General features: G+C 45.0%; 2 protein-coding genes across 4 annotated transcripts in view; both read right to left on the minus strand.

Annotated features, from left to right (window-relative positions):
- Positions 1 to 605, minus strand: part of IL15 (interleukin 15) — a 74,828-nt gene extending 74,223 nt beyond the window's left edge. The window contains exon 1 of the mRNA XM_081022112.1: positions 539 to 605. The gene's annotated coding sequence lies outside the window, so the exon portion shown is untranslated. The remainder of the gene's footprint in view (positions 1 to 538) is intronic.
- A 3,899-nt stretch (positions 606 to 4,504) lies between these two features.
- ZNF330 (zinc finger protein 330) overlaps positions 4,505 to 22,155 on the minus strand; it is a 39,040-nt gene continuing 21,389 nt past the window's right edge. The window contains exons 1-11 of one of the 3 annotated variants that reach the window (XM_081022048.1): positions 20,177 to 20,249; positions 17,142 to 17,220; positions 15,269 to 15,398; positions 14,689 to 14,708; positions 14,520 to 14,590; positions 13,383 to 13,462; positions 11,506 to 11,632; positions 10,354 to 10,458; positions 9,013 to 9,059; positions 7,420 to 7,537; positions 4,505 to 5,605 (exon numbers count right to left, since the gene is read on the minus strand). In XM_081022048.1, the coding sequence (XP_080878174.1) occupies positions 5,355 to 5,605; positions 7,420 to 7,537; positions 9,013 to 9,059; positions 10,354 to 10,458; positions 11,506 to 11,632; positions 13,383 to 13,462; positions 14,520 to 14,590; positions 14,689 to 14,708; positions 15,269 to 15,388 (939 nt within the window). In that variant the 5' untranslated portion in view covers positions 15,389 to 15,398; positions 17,142 to 17,220; positions 20,177 to 20,249 and the 3' untranslated portion in view covers positions 4,505 to 5,354. Of the gene's footprint in view, positions 5,606 to 7,419; positions 7,538 to 9,012; positions 9,060 to 10,353; positions 10,459 to 11,505; positions 11,633 to 13,382; positions 13,463 to 14,519; positions 14,591 to 14,688; positions 14,709 to 15,268; positions 15,399 to 17,141; positions 17,221 to 20,176; positions 20,252 to 22,155 lie in introns of those variants that run through there. The other 2 variants (XM_081022049.1, XM_081022050.1) reach the window with 2 other exon arrangements.

The following is a 22,155-nucleotide window of genomic DNA, read 5'->3' on the forward strand; positions in this document are numbered from 1 at the left end:
GTACACCTTTCTAAAACAGTATCTGCAGAGCGGCATAGACATATTGAGATAGAAACTTTGCATCAAATAAACTGGGACTTTCCGGTTCATTTCCTCCCTAGGTAATTCTACAGCCTCTGTTGTCAAGAATGCACCACAAGTACATCCGATAAAAATAGAAACAAGATGCTAGGAAATGGGGACATGTGGCCATAGGGAATATGCTTGTTTGTCCCAGTCACATCTCTAGTTCCTTTAATGGGCCTGGAATGAACACAACATGTCTTCACCTGCAAGAACACTGTATCTTCAGGCAACTCAGAATGGCGCATTTCTCCATGAAAGCAAACCCTAATGACCATTATCTGTAAGAAAACTGATGCCTGATGTTAAGAACTTCAGGCATAAACACAGCAAGCAAAATTAAGTAACTGTCACAATTGTATGGAAGAAGTTTCCATAAGAAGCAAAGGGAGGGAGTGGGGTGTGTGCGACTAATGATTTTAAGATTATTATCATTATTTAATTGGGAATAAGTTAAAAGGATGAGGCAACTTACCATTTTATCTAAGCGATGGTATATACTCTGTGAAAGACAAGTGCATGTTATTTCCCTCCTCAATGCAGTTAATTCTTTCAATCCACTTCAGTATTTGTACTGTTGCTATCTTCACTATATTATGCTCAAAACCAAGAACACAAACAAGTTGTTGTTTATATGTTGGGTAGCGACTTGGTTGCAAAATCTGGGCTTTCACTTCCTAGTATAGTCTATAAATGGAATGTGCTGTGTGTTATGGCTTCAGCTCATTTTATTTACAGGCTGCCATGGCAAAAGCAGAAGAATAAATAGCTAAAAGGAACTCATCCTAGAGGGAGATAATCAGTGTAGGAATATCTCAAAGCAAAATTCAACAATCCTTTACATTGATTAGGATAATTCATTCTTTTACATCAACAGCCCTTGGCTCAGCCAGTGACAAAAATGTTATCTCATAATTGGAAAATTGAACCTAGAATATTGTGGGAATTTAATTCCATGGAGTTGGGTAGAAAAATAGAACATAGAAGGTGAACTAGCAGTTTATTAGCACTTTTGGAGATGTGAATACAGCCTCATACGTGCACCTGGGTTAAAAGCATTAGTCTTGCAGCGACTTCTTGCTGGATCAGGTAAAGGAAAGACTAGTCAGATGTTGCTGCATGAGGAATGCAATCCAATTTCCTGTCCGCTGCAATATTGTACATCTAAGCTGCACACAACCAGTTTCTAACAGCCCTGTCACACCATGGGTATTTCTTCTCTTGTATACCGCTCTTAAACCAAGTGCCCAGACACTGGAATATACCATGGGTATTAAGGACAGTGCATTCATAATCCACTCCAATGCATGGTGTTTATCGCACAGGCAATCCCAAGCTGTGAGAACATAATAGCTATTCTCATTGCATGGGAGCATGGGAAGAGTATCTGCCTCATGATTCAAAAGCAAACATCCAAGAAGTTGGATTTGCATGTTAAAATATTTAGCATCCCCTTCATCCTCCCTTGTCGCTTTCCTATTGCATCCATCAAGTCATTGTTGCAAACTTCCTTATATGACCATTTAAAAGCACACAAACACCATGTACATGAGGATCATGACTTATAGCAAAGATGGGGAAACTGTGGTCCTGCAGGTGTTGCTGAACTACAACCCCCCAAGATCATTGAGCATTGACCACGCTGGCTGAGGCTGATGGGAGCTGGAGTCCAGCAACATCTGGAGGCCACAGGTTTCCCATCCCTAGTTTATGGCAGGAAACTCACAGAGACCCAGGAAGCCTTCCCAGGTAAAGAAACCATGTTCTTAATTGTAAGAAAGAGCTGTTCTGAGCTGCAGCCTCCTACCCAACAAGTTCTGCCCAAATTTATACGTACGTAAAACAAACAATAGCTAGAAATAAGTGGATGTGATGTAACATGGTGTTTCCTTACAACAAATCACTTCTTCCTGTGCAGTGCATAAGCTGTTACTCACTCCCATGTTCAGTACCATAATCCACCCAAAGTGCAGGGAAAAAGGACAGGATGATCAAGGCCGTAGAACTCTTATGTAGCAGTCTAATTATAAGGCTAATTCAATCACATAATTGATAGCTACAAAGTTTCTGGTTGGGACTTGTCAGGTGCTGTTGCGGTTGCTCGAGAGTAAGCAGGCAGGACTCCGACCTGTCTTTTACAGGCTTTATTTTGGTGCAGACTATTTACAGTGAAGAGCCCCAAGGCTCATGTCTGGCTCAATCGCTAGCAGAATCCGGGAGTGGTCTTTTTTTGTACCTCCCCTCTCAGCTGGAGGGCCAAGTTTGGCCATGCCTGGTGTAAACAATATTGAGCTAGATGGACCAATGAACTGGCTTGGTATTCCTGTGTCCCTAGTACAACATAAGCTAGGTTTCTCTGCTCTGGATAGAACCTAGTGTTCTAGGGACGCTTACATTCTTTATTTGATATATTCTCTTAAAGCTAGAGCAGGGAATTATAAACCACGGCTCTTTGCACAAAGTCCCAGATAGGAAGATAACTAGCTGCCCTGATGAACCCACCAGTGTTTTGACATTGCAGAAAAGGGAGGGGGGATCTGCTGGGTTTTAAAAGGCAGAGCAGTAGCGGCTGTTAAAGAAAATAACACGTTTGGCTACATTGCAAGTCAGGTGTGTTCTACTTTAAGAGTAACCAGAGGTTAAGACTTATCTGCCAGAGAAGCTAGTTGGGGAAGAACGGAGATGGCCAAACAAATTACTAAGTCCTTGTTCACATCTTTGTTATTCTCTACCTTATAAAGACAGAAACTGCCTTAGTCAATGGTCTGCCCCAGTATTAACTTCACTGTCTGACAGAAGCACACCTACTTGGAGATATCGGGGATCAAACCTTTTGCCTGCTTGGCTGTGGCCCTTCCCCTCCAAGCTTTTTGGATGGTATCTTGCATTTTGTTGTGATCATAGGGTTTGGTAAACCGAAACAGTCCTGTCAGGGAACTGCCATCAGCCCAGAGGTGAGAAATAGAAGGGCAGTTGTGTTACAGGGAGCCTCTGAAGATCTTGCGAAGCAGTTCCTCTTCTGGAGAGGAGGGAAGCCCCACCTCCAGTGGAGAAGAGGTGCAATGACCAGAGGATGCTAGTGAGAGCCTTAACACCGCTCCTGAGCAAGCTGGAGAGGGGGGAAGCACGCCCTTGCCATTGCCCATCCTGCACAGTAGTCTGGGGCGCAGGGAGGGGGTTAGGTTGTCAGGCTCAGGAGTGGTGCTCCTGGCCCAAACACCATCTCGGTCACGTAACTTCCTGATTGAATTCCAGCCTCATACCAACCTTGTGAACAAAGTTAATTGGCCAAACATGCCACCTCCTCAAAGCTCCTTGCAGGAAAGGCAAGGTAAGGATGGCTTTGGAGCAGGGGTAGCCAACACTGTGTCCTCCAGATCTTGTTGAAACTAAAGTCATACCTCGTGTTGCGTTTGCTTCAGGTTGAGCGTTTTCAGGTTGCATCCCGCAGCGACCCGGAAGTACTGGAAAGGGTTACTTCTGGGTTTCGCCGCTCGTGCACATGCTCAAAATGACGTCACGCACATGCGCAGAAGCGGCAAATCACGACCTACACATGCACAGACGCGGGTTGCGTTCTGCTCATGTTGCGAATGGGGCTCCGGAACGGATCCCATTCGCAACCAGAGGTACCACTGTACAACTCCCATCATCCTTTACCATGCTCTGTGGATTGGTTCCCCCTGCCTTAGAAGAAATACATGCAGCTCTCCAGTAATCAATGTGCATAAGCTAGAGACGTGTGTGTGTATGTCCTACCATCATCATCATCATCATCAATAATAAAATCCCACCTTTTCCCCAGACTGGGACTTAAGGCAGCTTACAGATAAAATAGGAATAGCTAAAAACAGATTTATGTTTTGGGTTGGGAGGAGTGTCCACCACTCATCTTATCTTACTTCATTTAAATATTTTTACCCCACATTTTCATATAAGGTGCTTGGCATACGTACCGAATAAAATACCAAGTTTCCCAAGCCCTCTGGTTGAAACGAAAAGGGCAGGGGGAGAAGCTGGTCAGGCCACTTCCAGTGGGTGTAGCACATCCCTTCAGCTGGGTGGGAGTGATGGTGGCTGACAGCGAACACAGCAAAGGAGGAAGAGAAAAGAAGGGGTGCGGGGGCATACGCAACGTAGATAAAAACTAGACTTAAAAGTAGCATGGGAGTGGGGCAGCACCAGTAACAGAGCAGGGCTGTTGGAAGTGTGAAGGCCAAGAGCCCTGGAAGGGTAAAAGGCTTACCAGAAGGGGCACCATGTCACTGCTGCACAAGGTGGGCAGCTGGCCCCAGGGCATGATGGGATACCGTTCTATTCTATAGGTCTGACAATGTCACTGATTTTAGGAGGCTGTTTTAGGAGGCCGTGCCCTTTTCTCTGACCATATATCTGTCAACACCACCCTCCCTCTGCTGCAGCAAAACACAAGGACACAGGATGAAAGAGAGCGAGCGATGGACTTTATTAGGCAAGGAGGATGCAGTGACATTTTTATGGCGACAAATCTAAGATCAAAAGTTTATTTAGGTCACACTGCAAGTGGCTGCGAGCGCTACAGTTAATGTCTGGCCGTTCAAAAAGGCAGGAACTGACAATTCTCCAGTAGTGCATTACAAGAGACTATATTGATCAGTCTTGCTTACACAAAATGTCAAAGTAACTTTAATTCCAATTTATATTTAGAGTACAATAGCTTGTAGCAAGCATTTCCCCAAGTGCTCAAGCTAGATCAATATTTATGAAAAACCTAGGAGACAGCTTTCAATATATAAAAATAGTTGATGCCCACTGCCACCAATACTTATGAATTTATGAAACATGATGACACAACCCTCCCCCAAAATTACTCAAGAAAAATAACTTTGCTTCTGAATAATGCCTGGAAACAAGAATTACCTCAGCCTTCCCACACTTCCAACTTATGCTGTAGAGAGAGCATTAGGTCTCAACCTCATTTCCAAGTTCCCTGAACTAATGTGAACCCTCACACCCTTTACTCTCCAAGACTTCCAATATCTTTAGCCATACAAATCTTTTCTTGATCTCCTGCAAATTGCTCCATTCCTTTTGATTCCTAGTAAGCTTTGCTATTTGAAAAGTCTAGCTGTGTTATTCCAGTGCCACCACACATAAAAATTCACTAAGTACACAAAGAGTTCCTCTCAAATGCTAGCTCCACTATAAATGTGGGCTTATGGCCAGATGCTAAGCACGTTTACCCAGAAGTTAAGGGCCACTATGTTAAAGGGGACTGACTGCCTCTTAAAAGTGTGCTTACGTAAGCAGCCTTAGTCATCCGCCTCCTCATAGTGTGCATAGCCGCTGGCATAGGTTCTTCCTAAATTCAAGTGACCAAACATACTGGTTGCCTCCGTTTCCGAATCCCTCCCTCCTTCCTCCTCCTCCTCGTCTTCATCGTCATCCTCTGCTTCGTAATCATCATCTTTGCCAGCCGAAAGGTTCTTCCAATAAGCATCATAGCCGGAAGCCCCGTCAGCCTCTTCGCCTCCTGTCTGTCGGCCAAACCTCAGAGAGCGTGCTGCAGAAAGAGAGGAAAACATCCTGTCTTTGTTTCACTTCCCATCAAGGAAGGTGGGTGTTAAATAGTTCAGGTAAAACCCCAACAACTCTACCTTACATCTATTTTCACATGTGTAATTCTCATGATTGCACCGTCAAATAACGCTAGAAGCAGGTAAGGCATTATCACAAATCCGTAAGAAACCCATTCATTCATTCATTCATTCATTCATTCTTTGTCTTCTTTAATTTTTTCTCCCCCTTCTCATTTACAGGATCATTCTGGTTAGCCAGTGTGCTCCTGGTGAAACGAGGCACAGAAGCTTCTCTGCGGTTTACACCCTTTCTGACGGAGATGAAACCATCCTCATCTCGTTGCATTAATTCAAAAATACGCTACCAGATTTTATGATAAGTCTTTTGAACAGGGAAGAACATGGACTTCCCAGTACGAGGTTTGCTGCAGGTGATAAGGGTAATTGCAGGTGGAAATGGTTACCAGTGTTAGAATAATAATAACTAATAAATAATAATAATATCTTTATTGTCAATGTACAACCTGTGTACAATGAAATTAACCGAGCCTCCCCCCCCAAAAAACACATTCTCATTGCACTCTGTGTGCTTGTCGCACAACACACCAACCTCGAAAGTCGGTTGCATATATTATTTTCCGTTCAGCAGCCTGACAGTCCATGGATAGAAACTGTTTTTTAGCCTGTTGGTACAACAGATTATACTTCTATAACTCCTGCCCAAGGGTAGAAGATTAAAGAGGTGCTGGTGAATCATCCCTGAGAATTTTTCTCACTCTCCTAAGGCAACGATCCTTTGTGATGTCATCTAGCGGGCTCAGGGGACAGCCCATGATATCAAGTGCTGTGTTCACCACCTTCTGTAAAGACTTTCTGTCCATGGCTGTCAAGCCAACATACCACACTGTGATACAATATGAGAGCACACTTTCTATTGTGGACCAGTAGAAGGAGGTCATCAATTGTTGTTTAACATTGTTCTTTCGCAAGACCCAGAGGAAATGGAGTCTCCTTTGGGCCTTCCTCACCACCTGAGTTATACTGTTTATCCAAGTTAGGTCTTCACTAACGTAAACTCCCAGGAATTTAAAGGAAGAGACTCTCTCCACACAACCCCCCCCCCCCACCGATATACAACGGGGCTAGTTCCCCTCTCTTCCTCCGAAAGTCCAACACTCAGGTATATAAGCTAATTGCCAAATGGCAGCTTTAATCTAGGTTACGGTCACCACAATGGAATGTCTAGGTGCCATTGGGGTGGGGTGTTGAAATTAATTAATATACTGCTTTATGTTTTAATGCAAAAGTTCAGCGCGGTTTACAGCACATTAAAACATCAAATAAAACAATCCAGAAAAATAACAAAATCAAGCTTCAAGAAAAGCTTCTCTAAGTGACATGATTAATATAGCAGCCCCATAGCAGAAGTACTCTAGGAAGCATATGGGGTGTAGTGGTTAAGAGTGTCAGAACAGGACCTGGGAGATCAGGGTTCAAATCCCCACTCAGCCATGAAGCTCACTGGGTGACCTTGGGCCAGTCACAGCCTCTTAACCTACCTCACAGGGTTGTTGTAGGGATTAACTAAGGAGGAAGGTAAACCATGTACTCCTTGGGAGAAAAATGTGGGAGATTAATGCAATACACAAGCTCTTCTGCTTACCTGCTTAAGAAAGCTGCAGGGGCCAGCCAGGTGGAGATGTCAGCTGCCAACCTAGCATCCAGAGATCTCCACATGGTCGCAAAACATGCCTGGTGCCTGGGGAATTCTGAATGCCATTACCAAAGGGAAACTTACTTGACATGCTCAGGTCCTTAGTCTGTTGCGTTTCATGGCCACACTTAGGGCAGGGAGGCTCCCTTCCCTTCTCTTGTTTGAAAACCTTACTCCGTGCGTGATCATCGCAGAAACAAGCCTGCAGGTTATATAAAATAAATAAAAGAAAAGGGGAAATATATCACAAAAGAACAGACTGCAATCGGAAAAGAAGCCCCACGGAGAAACACAGCAGACTGCCCAAGCTGAGTGGCGATGGGATACATACCACTACCATCTAGCAAGCTCCATTTGAATCTTTTTAATTCACTAAAATATATGCAGCCCGCCTTCTGCACAAAAGCTGGCTAATGACATTAGGGGGAAACAAGAATAGTTCCTCCTCTTAAGTATTTGTTTGAGTGGGGCAACTGGATGGAGACATTTCAGTCTAGCTGGCGATGCAAGACTCAGCATAAATCAGGGCCCGTAAGGACAGCTGTGCCCCTTCCCAATCTACTCAACCAGCTCCTGTTCAGAGCCGTGAGCAACTGCAGGGGAAGTTGGAGTAACTGAAATTGGGCTCTTCATTCCCATAAAGCCCTTCTCTGTCATGGCTACGGATCTTTGGACTCAGCTTTGGAGCCAGTGTGGTGTAGTGGTTAAGAGCGGTAGTCTCCTAATCTGGGGAACCGGGTTCGCGTCTCCGCTCTTCCACATGCAGCTGCTGGGTGACCTTGGGCCAGTCACACTTCTTTGAAGTCTCTCAGCCCCACTCACCTCACAGAGTGTTTGTTGTGGGGGAGGAAGGGAAAGGAGAATGTTAGCCGCTTTGAGACTCCTGAAGGGGAGTGAAAGGCGGGATATCAAATCCAAACTCTTCTTCTTCTTCTTCAGCTGCATGCCAGTGGCGGGCAGGACCAGAAGCAAAAGTGAAAGGGACAAGGAATGCGTCCCACACCTTTGTACAATAGGGTGCATGCCAGCCATTCAAAACTCGAAGAGTTTTCTACAAACACACATGCACACATTCTCCATCTTTCATCGAGGCAAACGAGAGGCTTTAATACAGTCCAAGGACACAATTTCAGCCAGGCGACAGACAGCACTGGTGCACCAGAGGGAGTGGTCTGGGGAGAGGGGCCACGAGGTCCACTTCCCTGGGGCAAATGATTCATCAGAACCCCGTGAACGATAATACTAGCAGATATATAGAAAATGTGCAGGGTAATGAGATGTTATCTCGGCTTCACGCGGAAGCAGCCTGGTGCAGACAGCAGCCAGGCAAAGATGAAAGGTTTTTGCATTTTGAATGAAAGGAAACCAGCAGAGGGAAAAGGCTGCGGCAGTGCTGAGGCTGTAACAATGAGCGAAGGAAGGCAATTTTAGCAACTGGGGTTTAGAAGGACTGGAGGGAAGGAACACCAAGTGTCCAGGAACACAGCATGGAGGTTACATTAATCAAAGAGAGATGGGAACAGGACCCAGATAACTTCTTTGGGGAGGCGGGTGGGAATCAGGAGACGTTTTTTGATGCATTGTGGAGAAGGACGTGGCAAGAACCGCCAGCAGCTTTCAATGTATATGAGAGCTGTGAGCCCGATACATCTACTTTCTAAATGCTTTTGCTGTTACCTTACAACGGAGACATGAATGCTGCCCAAGTCGATTACAGGAAACACCTATTAGGCAAGATAAAAAAGGCATGCTTGAATAATGAGATTTCATGGCTTTGCTCTTTTCCTTTTGCCTTCTAAGCCAAGGTCAACTATTCAGTTCAATGGGTAGCCTCAGGCTTTCCATGACTGCGCCTCTTTAAAGTACAAGGAAAATGAACACTCTGCCTCAGCCAGAAAAAAGAAGCGAACAGACATTTTTAACGATGTCCCTGCAGAGTTTGGGCCCAACGTTGCTCTTCCTCCCTTCCTGAAAGCAGAGGAAGTCCTCTTGACTGGAAGCAACAGCTTGTACAACAAGGACGAGCAGAATAACTAGACTGAACAACAACAACAACAACAACAACAAATGTGGGGGACTTTACAAGCAGTAATGCTGGAGGAGAAGTGCAAAACTCAGGCACATCACAAACCTGGCATTAGTGCAAGGAGGGCCTAAACACACAGGGCTGATCATCAGCCTGGCTCTCCTTGAACTAAAACAACAACAACAATTTATTACTTATAACAACAACAACAACAACAAGAATCATTTATTACTTATAACCCGCCCATCTGACTGGATTGCCCCAGACACTCTGGGAGACTTCCAACGTAATAAAAAACATAGCAAAACATCAAATATAAAAAACTTCCTGATACAGGGCTGCCTTCAGATGTCTTTGGAAAGTTATGTACAGGCAGTGACCATTTTAGGTGCATCTAACTGACATGCAATCACCGATGTGCGGGTCTTTTTCAGCCTGGTAGAAGGCAGAATGGAGGTGTAATGAGGTGGGGTGTGCTTATTATATGCACTACACTGATGCACACAGGGGCCAGGAACAGAACCCCAATTCAAAATGGTTGCCATCTGTAGTGGTTTACCTGTTTGACATCTGATGGGAGGGTGTTCCACAAGGCAGTCGCCACTACTGAGAAGGCCCTTTGCCTGGTTCCCTGAAACTTCACTTCTCACAGTGCGGGAACTACCAGAAGACCCTCAGAGCCGGATCTCAGGGTCTGGGCTAAACGATGGGCGTGGGGTCACTCCTTAAGGTATACAGGGCCTAGTGGTGCACACTCTGGGCTTGTGAAAGGGACACATCACAACTAGACCCTGTACTGGCATTGTTCAGTACCCAACTTCATCTGCAAAACACTGACCCATCTTACTCATGGTATGGGGTTGGGGGAAGGTTGCTACATTCCACAAGGCACTGGCTTAAAGTTCGCTACCAAACTACTATCTGGATATGAGCAGAAGCAGTTAAAAGCTGGTTCACCTTTAATAAGGGAGACTTTCAGGGATATAGCTTACATTTAAAGGTCTCGGCTTCCAGGACTTGGCAGCTGGCCTGATGTTCAAACTGATCATCTTCGCAAAGAAAATTGTGGCAAAAACAGCAGCTGAATATTCTGCCTCCTAGAAGATTCAGCAACACACAATGTAAAGGATCAAAATCAGTCCCCACACTCCCTAGCATCAAAAAACAAGCAGATGTCATGAATCAATTCTAGGAATGAAAGAAAACCTGGCCTGTCTTGCACCAGATAGAAAAATACTGTGGATTACAGTGGTACTAGCCATTTGTGTAAACAAGATGTTTTATAATATTAATCGCATTTTCCTGGTTAGGTTGAGATGGCTTGGTCACGGAATGACAAGACCACCATATTAAAAGAGATTTTATTGCACAGCAGCATCTAAACCAAATATTCCAGCTACATCTGCACCCACCCCACCCCTCAAAAATAGCCTAAACTAACAGTTCAGTTCTATACATGTCTTGCTGCTTTTGGTGGATTGCAGTCTAAGGTGGTACACTGTTAAGGCCATTGAGATAAAGAGGAGAAAGCCAATGAAACACCTTTTCCTGAAACTGGAGTGGTGGGGGGAGTGTGAAAGGAAGAGATATGCACAACATCCCAAGAGGATACTGTAATTTTGCAGAGTTGATGGTTTAGCACAGGCTTTTATGACTGCTGGTAATGATAGCTAGTAGCACAAATTACCTTGGTAGTTTGAAAACTTCCCTCCTGTGTAATATACTTTCGGACAGACAATGTATCAGTGGGAGGGAGTTCACGTGATAAATTGCATCATGAGCTGCAGCCAATCCAAACAGCCTGTGCAAATACTCCCAAGGGATAGCCAGCTAAGTCACAGGCACTTAAGCCTACCAGTTTCAACAACTCTACCCCGAGTACAACCTTAACACACATCCTCAATTCCTACACATAGAACAAGTAATAGTTTTCTTGCATGTGTCATCTGAAAAGGGATATGTGAAGGGGTCTGCCTCTCCTCCAATTTTAGGATTCTCTACTTCTAGTGAAGTTGTTTTCAATTCATAAAGACTTGCTACGGCAAGGAAACTAGCCCTGTAGCCACCTTCCTTTGGTAATTGGTGAGCTTTCCAAATGCAAGTGAAACAAGAGAACACACCCCTCTAACTGGTGAACAACTCACCGTGATCCCAGACACCTCTCTCACATTCAATGCACTCTGCGTCGGCCAGAGGACAGATACAAGCATGGGTGCTAAGGCATTTCCTGCCATGGCAAACCCAAGCTTCACAGAAATCACATATGGCCCCCTGCAAAAGAAGAACCCACACATTACTATGGACTTTGGCAGACCTCTATATAAGCACCAGCTCTGCTGAACAAGCAAGGACCGGGCATGCATTCCAGGCAGCGGCAGCAGGAGGGAGTCATTCTGAAGCAGTGGAAGGCAATTTTGCTCAGCGCTGCCATCCATCTCCCAAATGCATTCCATATTCTCAGGGCTCTTTTTCTTTTTTTTTCTTTTTTTTCTTTTTTGCAAGACTGCTAAGTGCCCATTCCTAAAGTACATTACATGAAATTGAATCCCATTGATTTTCTTTCTGTGTTTTCTTTTTTAATCCCACACGCTACTCTCAGCAACCGGAATTGCTCGGAAATCCTCGCTAAGGAACGCGACAGACCCGGACAAGATGTTCCAAAGTATGCAAGCAGGCTGCGTTCCACTGGCTACTCCCCCCACCCCCCATGAATTGGCTCTTGCTGCACTGTCTCATCCAGGGAGCCATGCATGTGGACAACAACAGAGCTGCCCATTATCTTCATACCAGGCAATGTATTCAGGGAAGCTTTGCTTATCTGCAAAAGGATTTGCACTATGCAGTTTGCTCGTGACAGCATAGAACACGCAGAAACAAGGAAGTCGATCTTCAAAAGAAATACCGTATTTACTCGAGTCCAATGCACCATCGCACCTCAATTTTCAGAACCTTGAAACCAAAAAAAGGAGTTGCTGGCAAATGTAAATGTCCCATCGAATCTAACTCAGACCTTAATTTTCGTGTCGTAATTTGGCCAAAAAAAGGTGAACATTAGATTTGAGTAAATACGGTATTTTAAAAATGCATAATCTTGTTTTCCTCTCCTCTATATATAGGCTAATAGTGTTTTTTGTCTTGAGTTACTAGCTAACCTTCCCATGATTCCAGGCTCAATTGTTACCTTTCATGGAAGCAATGTGTTATCTCTCTTGAAACGTGTGACTCTGAAGTCCAAGACCGGGATATTCATGACTTTGGTTGCAAGCTGCCTTACAGATAGGCATGGTCATGCCTATTAATTTGAAAAGGGCTTAAGCATGCACAATGATCTGTGCAAATGTTACCATTCCTGCATTTTCCTGCAGTCCAAACAGGTAACAGTGGCTGAACCTCAACACTGAAATCCAGGGCTCTGCAGTCAAGGGGCCTCCAAATAACCACCCAGGCAACAGAAGGCAATGGAGGGCAGGGGCACACAGACTCCCAAATCAGCATCCTGTCTTATTTTTAAGAAACATTTTATCGCCAGGATTCAGAAGGTTCTGGTTGCTAATTTGAATAACATTTTTTTTAATGCTTATTCCAAAATACATGTGTTTACCTTCAAGATAGCAGAACCAAAGATCACGATGGTGCCATGAGTTTAAAATGTGAAACTGTGCATGCTTATGAGTTTGTTTGCTTTTTATTTACCAGGGTTGGCAAACTATTTTGGCTTTTTGTTCCAATATAACAGGAATGTAGAAACCATTGTAATGCATAGAATTGCAGGGGAGTCAGGAAGGCTGTGGAAGAGCAATGTTATTTATTATTATTATTATTATTATTATTATTATTATTGTGAGCTTCATTATTATTATTAATGTGTGGTAAGACCACCACTCCAGGGTTGAAAATTACTGAGCTGCACCACTGGGTAACAAGAAAAGAGCCATCAGCACAGTTGGGCAAGTAATCTCTTCAAACTTTAGTTGCACTTATCACATATTCTAAAACTGATGTATTGTTTCCAGATACATACCACCATAGAAAGCCCAGTGCTGTACACACCAGCATGTTTTATGACACAGTCTGAAGATTTCATCATGCATTTTGTTTTGCCTATTACAGAGAGAAAAGAAATATTACACACACACACACACACACACACACACACGAGTGTTCAGCAACACTAAAGCTCCATAAAAAGCCATAGCATTTGTCTCTTTCAGTGTTTACAAGTGTTTCAAGCTAAGGGGGGAAAAGTGAGAGTAAGGACTATCATACAAGGGATCTGAGCAAACTGTGGTATTTTAAATTGCTCAAATCAATACACATCTGATCAAAACAATGAGTTGGATCCAGCAACACCGTGTTGTAAGGACTTCTGTGTGACCAGACTTTCACTCCCTCTTCTCCCCTCCACCACTGGCTTGCAACTCACCAATTTTTCGTGGGTTTCTCTCAACCCTCTGGAGCAGATTTGGTGGAGCAAAAAGAAGAAGTCCTGTTGTGCAGACCGTAGTCTTTGCACTAATACGACAGTCTTATTGGATACAACTGAATAATTTATTTTTTCAGATAGTTCACCATCTTAGAAGAGGCATTCTTTATTCATCACGGATGGGGGGTGGGGAACCTGTTGCCTTCCAGATATTGCTGCATAATTGAAAATTGACCTCGCTTGCTGGGGCTGATGGGAATTGGAAGTCTGGAGGGACAGAGGTTCCAGAGTCCAGAAACATCTGGAGGACTGCAGGTTCCACATTCCTGCACTAGAGAGGCTGCCTCTTCTGAGGATGCAGCCTTTCATCTGCAGTTTTTACAACTGCTTTATTAAAAATAATTTGCTGCATGCTTAAAGGTGCTGATAGTTTAGACTGAACAATTAAAAGCCGCTAATGTTTTCAGCCCCAGAAGGAGCCCAAATAAGGTAACTTTCCTGTCACGTTTGAGGGCGAATAACCTGTGTCCCTCCAGATATTGGTGGAGTCGCTACTCCCACCAGCTCCAGCCAGCGTGGCCAATGGTCAGGGATGATGGAAACTGAAATCCAGCCACATCTGGCACCAACAGAGTCAAAATATGGCTAAGTTTGTATAATCAGGCCACAATGCAAAAATAAAATTCTAAGCACAGACCAATTGTAGGAACACAGAGAATTAAGAGAAAGACTTACCGCACTGTGCGCAAATGGGCAGCTTCTGGACAGAGCTACAAAAGTAGCAAAAAGCTCTATTTTTCTGCCGTCTGTCAGAATAAAAACAGGGTGAAACAAATAAATGGATGAACGTTTAAAATGGTGCCAAAAATGTTACATGTAAAGGAAATACTGAATGCGCATTTACCTTTGACATTTATCACATTCCTGTAAGAGAAAGAGAGCTTGTTTTACAGGAGTTCCCATTTAAATTCAGAGTTTGTAAACTTGTGAATTCACTTGCCACAAACACAGTTTGTTGGTCCTTTCCCCACTTTGAGTGCCCCACGCAAATAAAAACACACAATGAAGGTGCAACAGTCAGTGCTGCAGGTGGAGTATACCCATGTGTTTGTATATGTAAAGTCCTTCTAGTATCGCCAGGAGGGCTCCAAAAGCTTTGCCCTGGATCAATAACCAGCTCTTATTTGTACTTGCCGCTACCCTCCCCCTGCCCTCCCCCTTCCTTTGTGAAAACCAGACAACTTGAAGAAGAGCTGAAGAAGAATTTCACTCTCTGTGTGTGTGCAACGGGAACTATTTCATTGTTTAAGAAGATTTATAACATCCGGTGTCTTTTGCAAAATCTCAAGGTTATATGCTTAGGATCTAGTCCTGCTCGTTTCAGTCTGATAAGGAGAGGAGGGTGAGATTGACAGTGCTTTGACACTGGGAGAGGAGAAGAAGGAATTTTAAAGCCATTATCAGAAATACATCTCAATATTTACCATGGAAGCATTGCAGGGATGTTTAGCCAAATCAATGTTGCCTCTTGAAGCCCTTATCTGCTTCTCCCGTTCTTTACGGCTCTCGGCCTTCTTGCGAGCGCCAGTCTTCTTTTTAGGCATTCTTCACTTTCTGGGAGACAATGTTTTACTCAGCAACATTTGACGAAGAGTGATTGGTATCCTCTAAAATGGATGCTAAACGTAATTTTTAAAATCGTGACTTATTCCTCCCTTCCAGATTTTTATTCTTATTTTGGAATGTGCCCATAAACACGCATTAGCAATTCTAATCACCGACCACTTGCCCTTCAGGTGCTGATAGGCTACATCTCCCATCATCTCTGACCACCGGCTAGGCCAACTGGGGATGATAGGAGTTGGTAGTCCAACAACAACTGGTTAGCCACCCCTGCTTCAGAGTTCCCAAACTAGCTGCTCAACACAGAATAGCCACACCTAGAAAGAAGAAAAGATACGAAATGAAAACTATTCGTAGCTTTGTTGTCAAATGCCCTGGAACTCGTACGTTTTGGCTCCCGAATGCCGCAAACTCGGAAGTGATTGTTCCGGTTTGCAAACGTAAACGTTCTTTTGGAACCCAAATGTCCAATGGGGCTTCCACGGCTTCTGATTGGCTGCAGGAGCTTCCTGCAGCCAATCAGAAGCCGCAATTTGGTTTTTGAATGTTTTGGAAGTCAAACGGATTTCCGGAACGGATTCCGTTCGACTTCCAAGGTACAACTGTAATAGAGTGGCTGACAAGAGCTGCAAAGCAGCAGTCTTAACCTGAAGCTCAATACCAAAGGAACACTTGGTCCTTACCCTTTCTTTTGCCTAGTTCTCCAAGGCAGCAACCCATCACTTGTAACCAGCAGAGTAAGGCTTCTCCCTCGCTCCCCAACAAGTATTTTCCCATGAACAACGGGTTCATGAGTGTCTGCCCCATGGTGATATTGCATTCCCACAGAAGCTGGGATAGGACAGTGTGATTCAAGTGATAGCCTGTGGGTTATACATTGTAAGTTGCTGGGAGTCCCAAGCAGAGAGAAGTCTTAATTAAAAATTAAAAATTTTAAGCTTGTTTTTAAAAAATTAGATTGGACGGGAATGATGCATATTGTACTAAAGAAAGATATATATTTTTCTTATTATTAATGTGGGGAACTCATATAAGCTGGTTAGCCTTCTATACAGTGTTTAAATTGCATTAAAAAGTCATATTTTATATTCAGAATTGCATACCAAGCTGCCTGCTGGCAACAATCATTATTCTGTAGACTGACATCTATGACACTGAATACCCAATATCACATTATAAACTAGGTTTTCTTCCTGCTTAATGTCAATTTAGCAATAAGAACTTCAATCTTTGGTATTTATACATATCATTCTAGGCATTTATTACACACCTTGAAGCACTGTAATAGCAATTTGTGGAAAAATTGGATGCTTCAAAAAATGTCAAGAGTGTATTGGTCGTAAGCAATGCTACCACCTAAAATTATTCCTTCTGTCACGTACTCAGGGGACTGAACCCATATTATGAACTTTTAGTTATATGACAGCAGCTACTCAAGTCATTCATGTAAAATATTGGCAGCTGCTGGAATCGTTTATGTAAAATATTGGAGGGCACCAAACACACTGAATCTAAAATCATAATAATGCAGAATTATACTGCATTGGCTACATGGGGGGACTGGAACAGTTACTTCATCAGCTGATAGCTATTGATCAATTATTGTGCGAAGTGCTATATACCCCAGTGTACAACTCTACCTTGAAATGGTCTAAGATTCTCATCTTATCCCCAAATCCCTGTTTAGGATAATTAGGAAAGGGGCAAGAAATAAAACTGCCCTGGTCAACATACCTCAAAAAAGGATATTGCAGAGATGAAAAAGATGCAGAAAATGACAACCGAAAAGGTCAAGAGGTTGAAGCAACTCCCCCTGTAAGGAAAGGTTACAACAGCTTTTGAATTTTGTGAAAAAACAAGGATAAGGGGAAGGGAGGCAAGGCATAGACTAGAGGGTGTAGATAGGGAAAATGTCCCCCCTCCCCTGAAATGGTGGGAAATTCAGAACAGACAAAGGGAAGTCCTTCTGCATACAGAGAGTAGTTGTGGAATTCAGTATCAAAAGATGTGGTCATGGCCACCAGTGTAAACAGCTTTAAAAGGGGATTAGGCAAATTCATGGGTGAAAATGCTACCAATGGCTGCTAACCATTATGGATATATACTAGGGGTGTGGAGGCTAAACAATGAGGCAAACTGGAGTGATTTAGAAACTCAAATACAAAAGCTATTTGCCAAACGGCATGTTAAACCTAGGTAATGGTCACCACAATGGAATTTCTAGGACAGGCATAGGCAAACTCGACCCTCCAGATGTTTTGGGACTACGACTCCCATCATCCCTAGCTAACAGGGCCAGTGGTCAGGGATGATGGGAGTTGTTGTCCCAAAACATCTGGAGGGCCGAGTTTGCCTATGCCTGTTCTAAGAGGTGCCTTCCCCTGCCCCTCCAAGATTAAAAAGCTGTAAATGAATTGTGTAGATCCGTCAGCACAATGGAGGTGTCTGCCACCATCGTAGCATCCAAGGAAGTCCACATGGTCGCAACTGGACCTAGCATCCAGGAGAATTCTAACACTGTTTTGGGGGCTTCTCCTGTCAAAGTATGACATCAACACACATGTACATGAGACAGGGGCTCCACAAAGCCTTGTCACTTTGTTTTTCTGAACTTTGTAGCTCTGTAATTTTCTGACCATTGTAGCTCTATGTTTGCCTATGTCTCAATCTTTCCCTAGTTCCATGGACTTTGCACGAAGTGAGGCTAAATTAAAGGTTGCCCGTGGAGTAGTAACAAGAGCTCTGCATTATTTTTCGCAAAGCACAACAGTGAATGATTTTTAAATATGTGCTTAAAAAAAAAAATCTATGCTGTTCTGCTTTAGCAAACAACAAAGATCTTCACAACTCCAAGGCAGTGTCCTAGTCAGTCTCATGTTGTGAGGCCTATCAGGGATCTGTACAGCCTATTTCAGAGAACATAACCACCAGCAGAAAGGTTTTTTAAATGCACAAGCACAGCACTCAGTCACCTCTTAATCATTTAAAGGCAAGAAGGAGTGAGATAAACCCCTGCTTCCCACCCTCCTCCAAAATGTGAAGTCAAAATGGAGGCTTAAGTCCTTTTTGCCTAATCAATGTATTGCCCTAATATGGATTGCAGAAGAATGTTCCCCCGCCAGAGTTCCTAGGCCTATTTGTCTGCAATTTGACAGGCTTAACCCACTCTTGATTAAGTTTTATCCAGTGTCTGTAAATTTCATCTGCTTCCACCAAAAGTCAGGGGATTATAGCCATATTTAGAGTGCCCATTAAGGCAAATGGAGAGATAAGTTTTACACAGAGTGCCATGGAACCCAACACAGAGACTGGAGCAGAGGAGACAGTGATTCAGAAACAGACCAGATTTAAAAATAAAAAATACACAGACACAAGGCAACTCTTAAGGCCACCCTCAAGATCCTCCTCCGATGCCATACTGGCAGTTTTCGGTGTTCCTAACCCTAAAACTTCAGTAACCACTTTATAGTGCTTAACTACAACCAATGTAAACTCACCAAGAACATATTCGGTCATTCATTTTGAGGTATTTATATATCACTTTTCAGATGAACCTGACAAAGCAGTTTTACATAAAAATGTGAAACCCCCAGAGTTATATGTTTACTGGTACAACCTCCCCCAGTGCAGAGATTTTTGTCTTTCAAAATTTGTCAAGCAAGAGTCATTGCCTTGTGACATCACAGGGGCCAGGCTTGTGAGGTCAGGATACTGGAGAAGTGACAGCCCTGTCTGCACACTGGGCCCCTCAAGAGCGAATGGGTTCTAGTGCAAGGGTTTTCCTGTGCTGCTGTATTTATGATTCCCCACTTTCAATTACACAGGTATAGCTCACAGGGTAGCAACAGCAACACTAACATTGTTAGTGTCATTTACGAAACCCTGAGCAAAATTGTTGGGCTTTAGGGAGAACAGCTAGCTCTTGAGTTGCCTGTCACCTTTCACTCCCTTGTTAGCTCAGCAGCAGGCCTGGGAGTGCAGCTTTACTAATATCACAGGTCTATCCCCAGATGCAGCCAAAAATCCTCAGGAAAGGTTTCCGTTTGTTTCTTTTAAGGCACATATGAGTGTTATTGGACTACAACTCCCATCATCCCTGACCACTGAGCACACTAGCTAGGGCTGGGAGTTGTAGTCCAACATCATCCCAGAGCAGTGTTTCCCAAACTTGGCTCCCCCGCTGTTTTTTTTTTTCAGACTACAATTCCCATCATCCCTGTCCACTGGTCTTGCTAGCTAGGGATGATGGGAGTTGTAGTCCAAAAAAACAACAACCCAGTTGGGAGACCCAAGTTTAGGAAACACTGATCTGGAGGCTTCTTTAAGGCCTAGTTCACAGGCACAGCTAGCCGAAGCAAGCACAGAATTGGAAGCTGGCGGTGGGGTGGAGGCCACCACCCAACTTCTGGAAACTCTCGGAAAAGGGGGGCGATGGTGTGAAAGAGGAAACGGGGAAAGTTGAAACCAATTTCCCTGGGAACTGCTTGCCAGCCACATTGCAGCGAACAGCACCGGAGCAGCTGCGAGGCTAATGGCAATCGCTTCCCTCCCCGACCCCCCCCAACATCGTGATAGAGCCGCCTTATTGCTTCCGCCCCTCCCGATCAAGGGGGGTGCGCAACCCCACGTCCCTTTCTCGCCCCCCTCCCTGTCTGCATCTGCCTATTGCAGGGAGAGGGGTCTGCCCAGCATCCCACCCCCTTCCTCGCAGATCCACTCGCTCGCAGCAGGGCCCGCCCGGTGGCTCCGGACTTTCCCCTCCCGCTCACCTAAAGTTGCTTCGCCGGCCGCTAGCGAGACAGGAAGGCGAAAGCCGGTGTCCCAACTGCTTGCTGGGGGGGGGAGGGAACTACTGCCTCGCCGCGGCGACTGAGCATGCCCGGCGGAGGGTGAGCATGCTCAGTGGGAGGCAGCCCGTGAAGCAACCTCGCCTTCATCTTGCCCTTAGTTGGGGAGGGATTCTCCTCCCCGTCTAGGTTCGCGGGAGGATTTACAAGCAGCAGAGACCTTGCAAACACCCAGCACGCCCAATGCGCCTTCCAGCTGTCGCCCTCTTCCTGAACAACCCCCCTCCTCGCCCGAACTCATTTATTCCTATTTTTTAAAAAACAAATTATATGCACAGCTTAGCTGCAGTCTGGATGATGCGGGTGGGGAAGAAAATAGCACGTCAGATCATGGCCACGTAGGCATTAGTCGGTGGCAAGAAAGGGGAAGTCTTTAGCCCCATGCATGTTTACTCGGAAGAAAGCGCCGCTGTGCACAATGGGGCTTACTCCGAGGTAAGCATGCATAGGCTGCGTTTTGTTCTTATCTTTCCCGACCAATAGGGTGATTTGTTCTGCTTTAAAGCAAACAATATTTTTTAAAATGGCCAGATAGCCCAGTTTACTACTACTACTACTGTTATGTACTGAAGTTCTCACCCTGGGCCAGCAGGGGGATACTGTAGATAGTTATGCAAATGAAGGATCGAAAAGTGACGTTCAGTGATTGGATAGTTTTGTATGCAAATGAAGGATCGAAAAGTGGCGTTCAGTGATTGGATAGTTTTAGAACGTTGCGGGCTGACTAAGCTCCTCACTTTAGTTCTGTTCCAGCTTACAAAATAAAGAACTGCTTTGGAGAAATTGCTGTGTCATCTGCTATGTCAACCCACAACTTAACACTGGCGACGAGGATGGGATTGATGGACATCAGAGCACAGCCAGATGCGGCCATCCTCTGAACTGAGCTGAATCACTGAGCTGAATCACAGAGTGAAATCACTGAGCGAAATCACTGGACAGAACCAATTCAGAGCTGACTGTTCTGGCTAGAGCACTGTGTTCCATCCATCGCCCTTCACGCCGGCATCGGAATCATGGCTTCACTTGTGCCTCTACCGCCGTTTGTGCCAACCTCTGAATCATGGGACTCCTACCTCGCTCGGTTCAACTGCTACCTCCAAGCCAATGAGCTGACAGCAGTATCAGAGGAATGGAAGCGGGGCCTATTCCTCAGCCTCTGTGGGCCTGAGGTGTTTGAGACGGCCTGAGCATTGGTTGCGCCTGAAGCAGTCCAGGCAACACCATGGGACACGATCCAAGAGAAGCTCCGCAACCACTACGCGCCAAAGCCGTCCAAGATTGCTGCCCGCCATGTGTTTTACCACCGGAACCAGGCAGAGGGGGAGTCAATCAACAACTACACCACTGCCCTCAGACAGGCTGCAATGCACTGCGAGTTCCGAGACTTAGACGATGCCCTGATGGATCGAATTGTCTGCGGGGTCCGGGACATCCATCTGCAACGGCATCTCCTCGCCAAGCCAGACCTCACGCTACAGAAAGCCATTGAGGAGGCTGTGGCCTCAGAAGCTGCTGAACGCTCCGCCCAGGAGATCCGCAAGTCCAGCAGCCCGCGTCTTGCTAGGAAGCCAGTTCCAGTGCATCACGAAGAGTCCAGCAGTGATGAGGCATCCTCCAGTGAAGACGATGACGTGCACCAGACAAAGCGGGAGCGCAGGAAGTTCCAGCAGAAGTACAAGGGCCAACCGGAATGTGCCGGCTGCGGAGGCAACCATTCCCGTGCCAAGTGTCGATTCAGAGACCCCATCTGTCGGAAGTGTTCCAGAAGGGGCCACATCGCTAAGGTCTGCCGATCGGCTCCGTCTGACACCCTCCCTTCACCGACTCGTAAGTCCAAGTCTTCACTCCAATCTGCCAAGGAAAGCTGTTTCACTCTCACCAACTGCCGCTGCCCGTCT

This window comes from Podarcis pityusensis (assembly GCF_964106645.2).
Source record: "Podarcis pityusensis genome assembly, chromosome: 9".
In the NCBI taxonomy this organism is placed as follows: Eukaryota; Metazoa; Chordata; class Lepidosauria; order Squamata; family Lacertidae; genus Podarcis; species Podarcis pityusensis.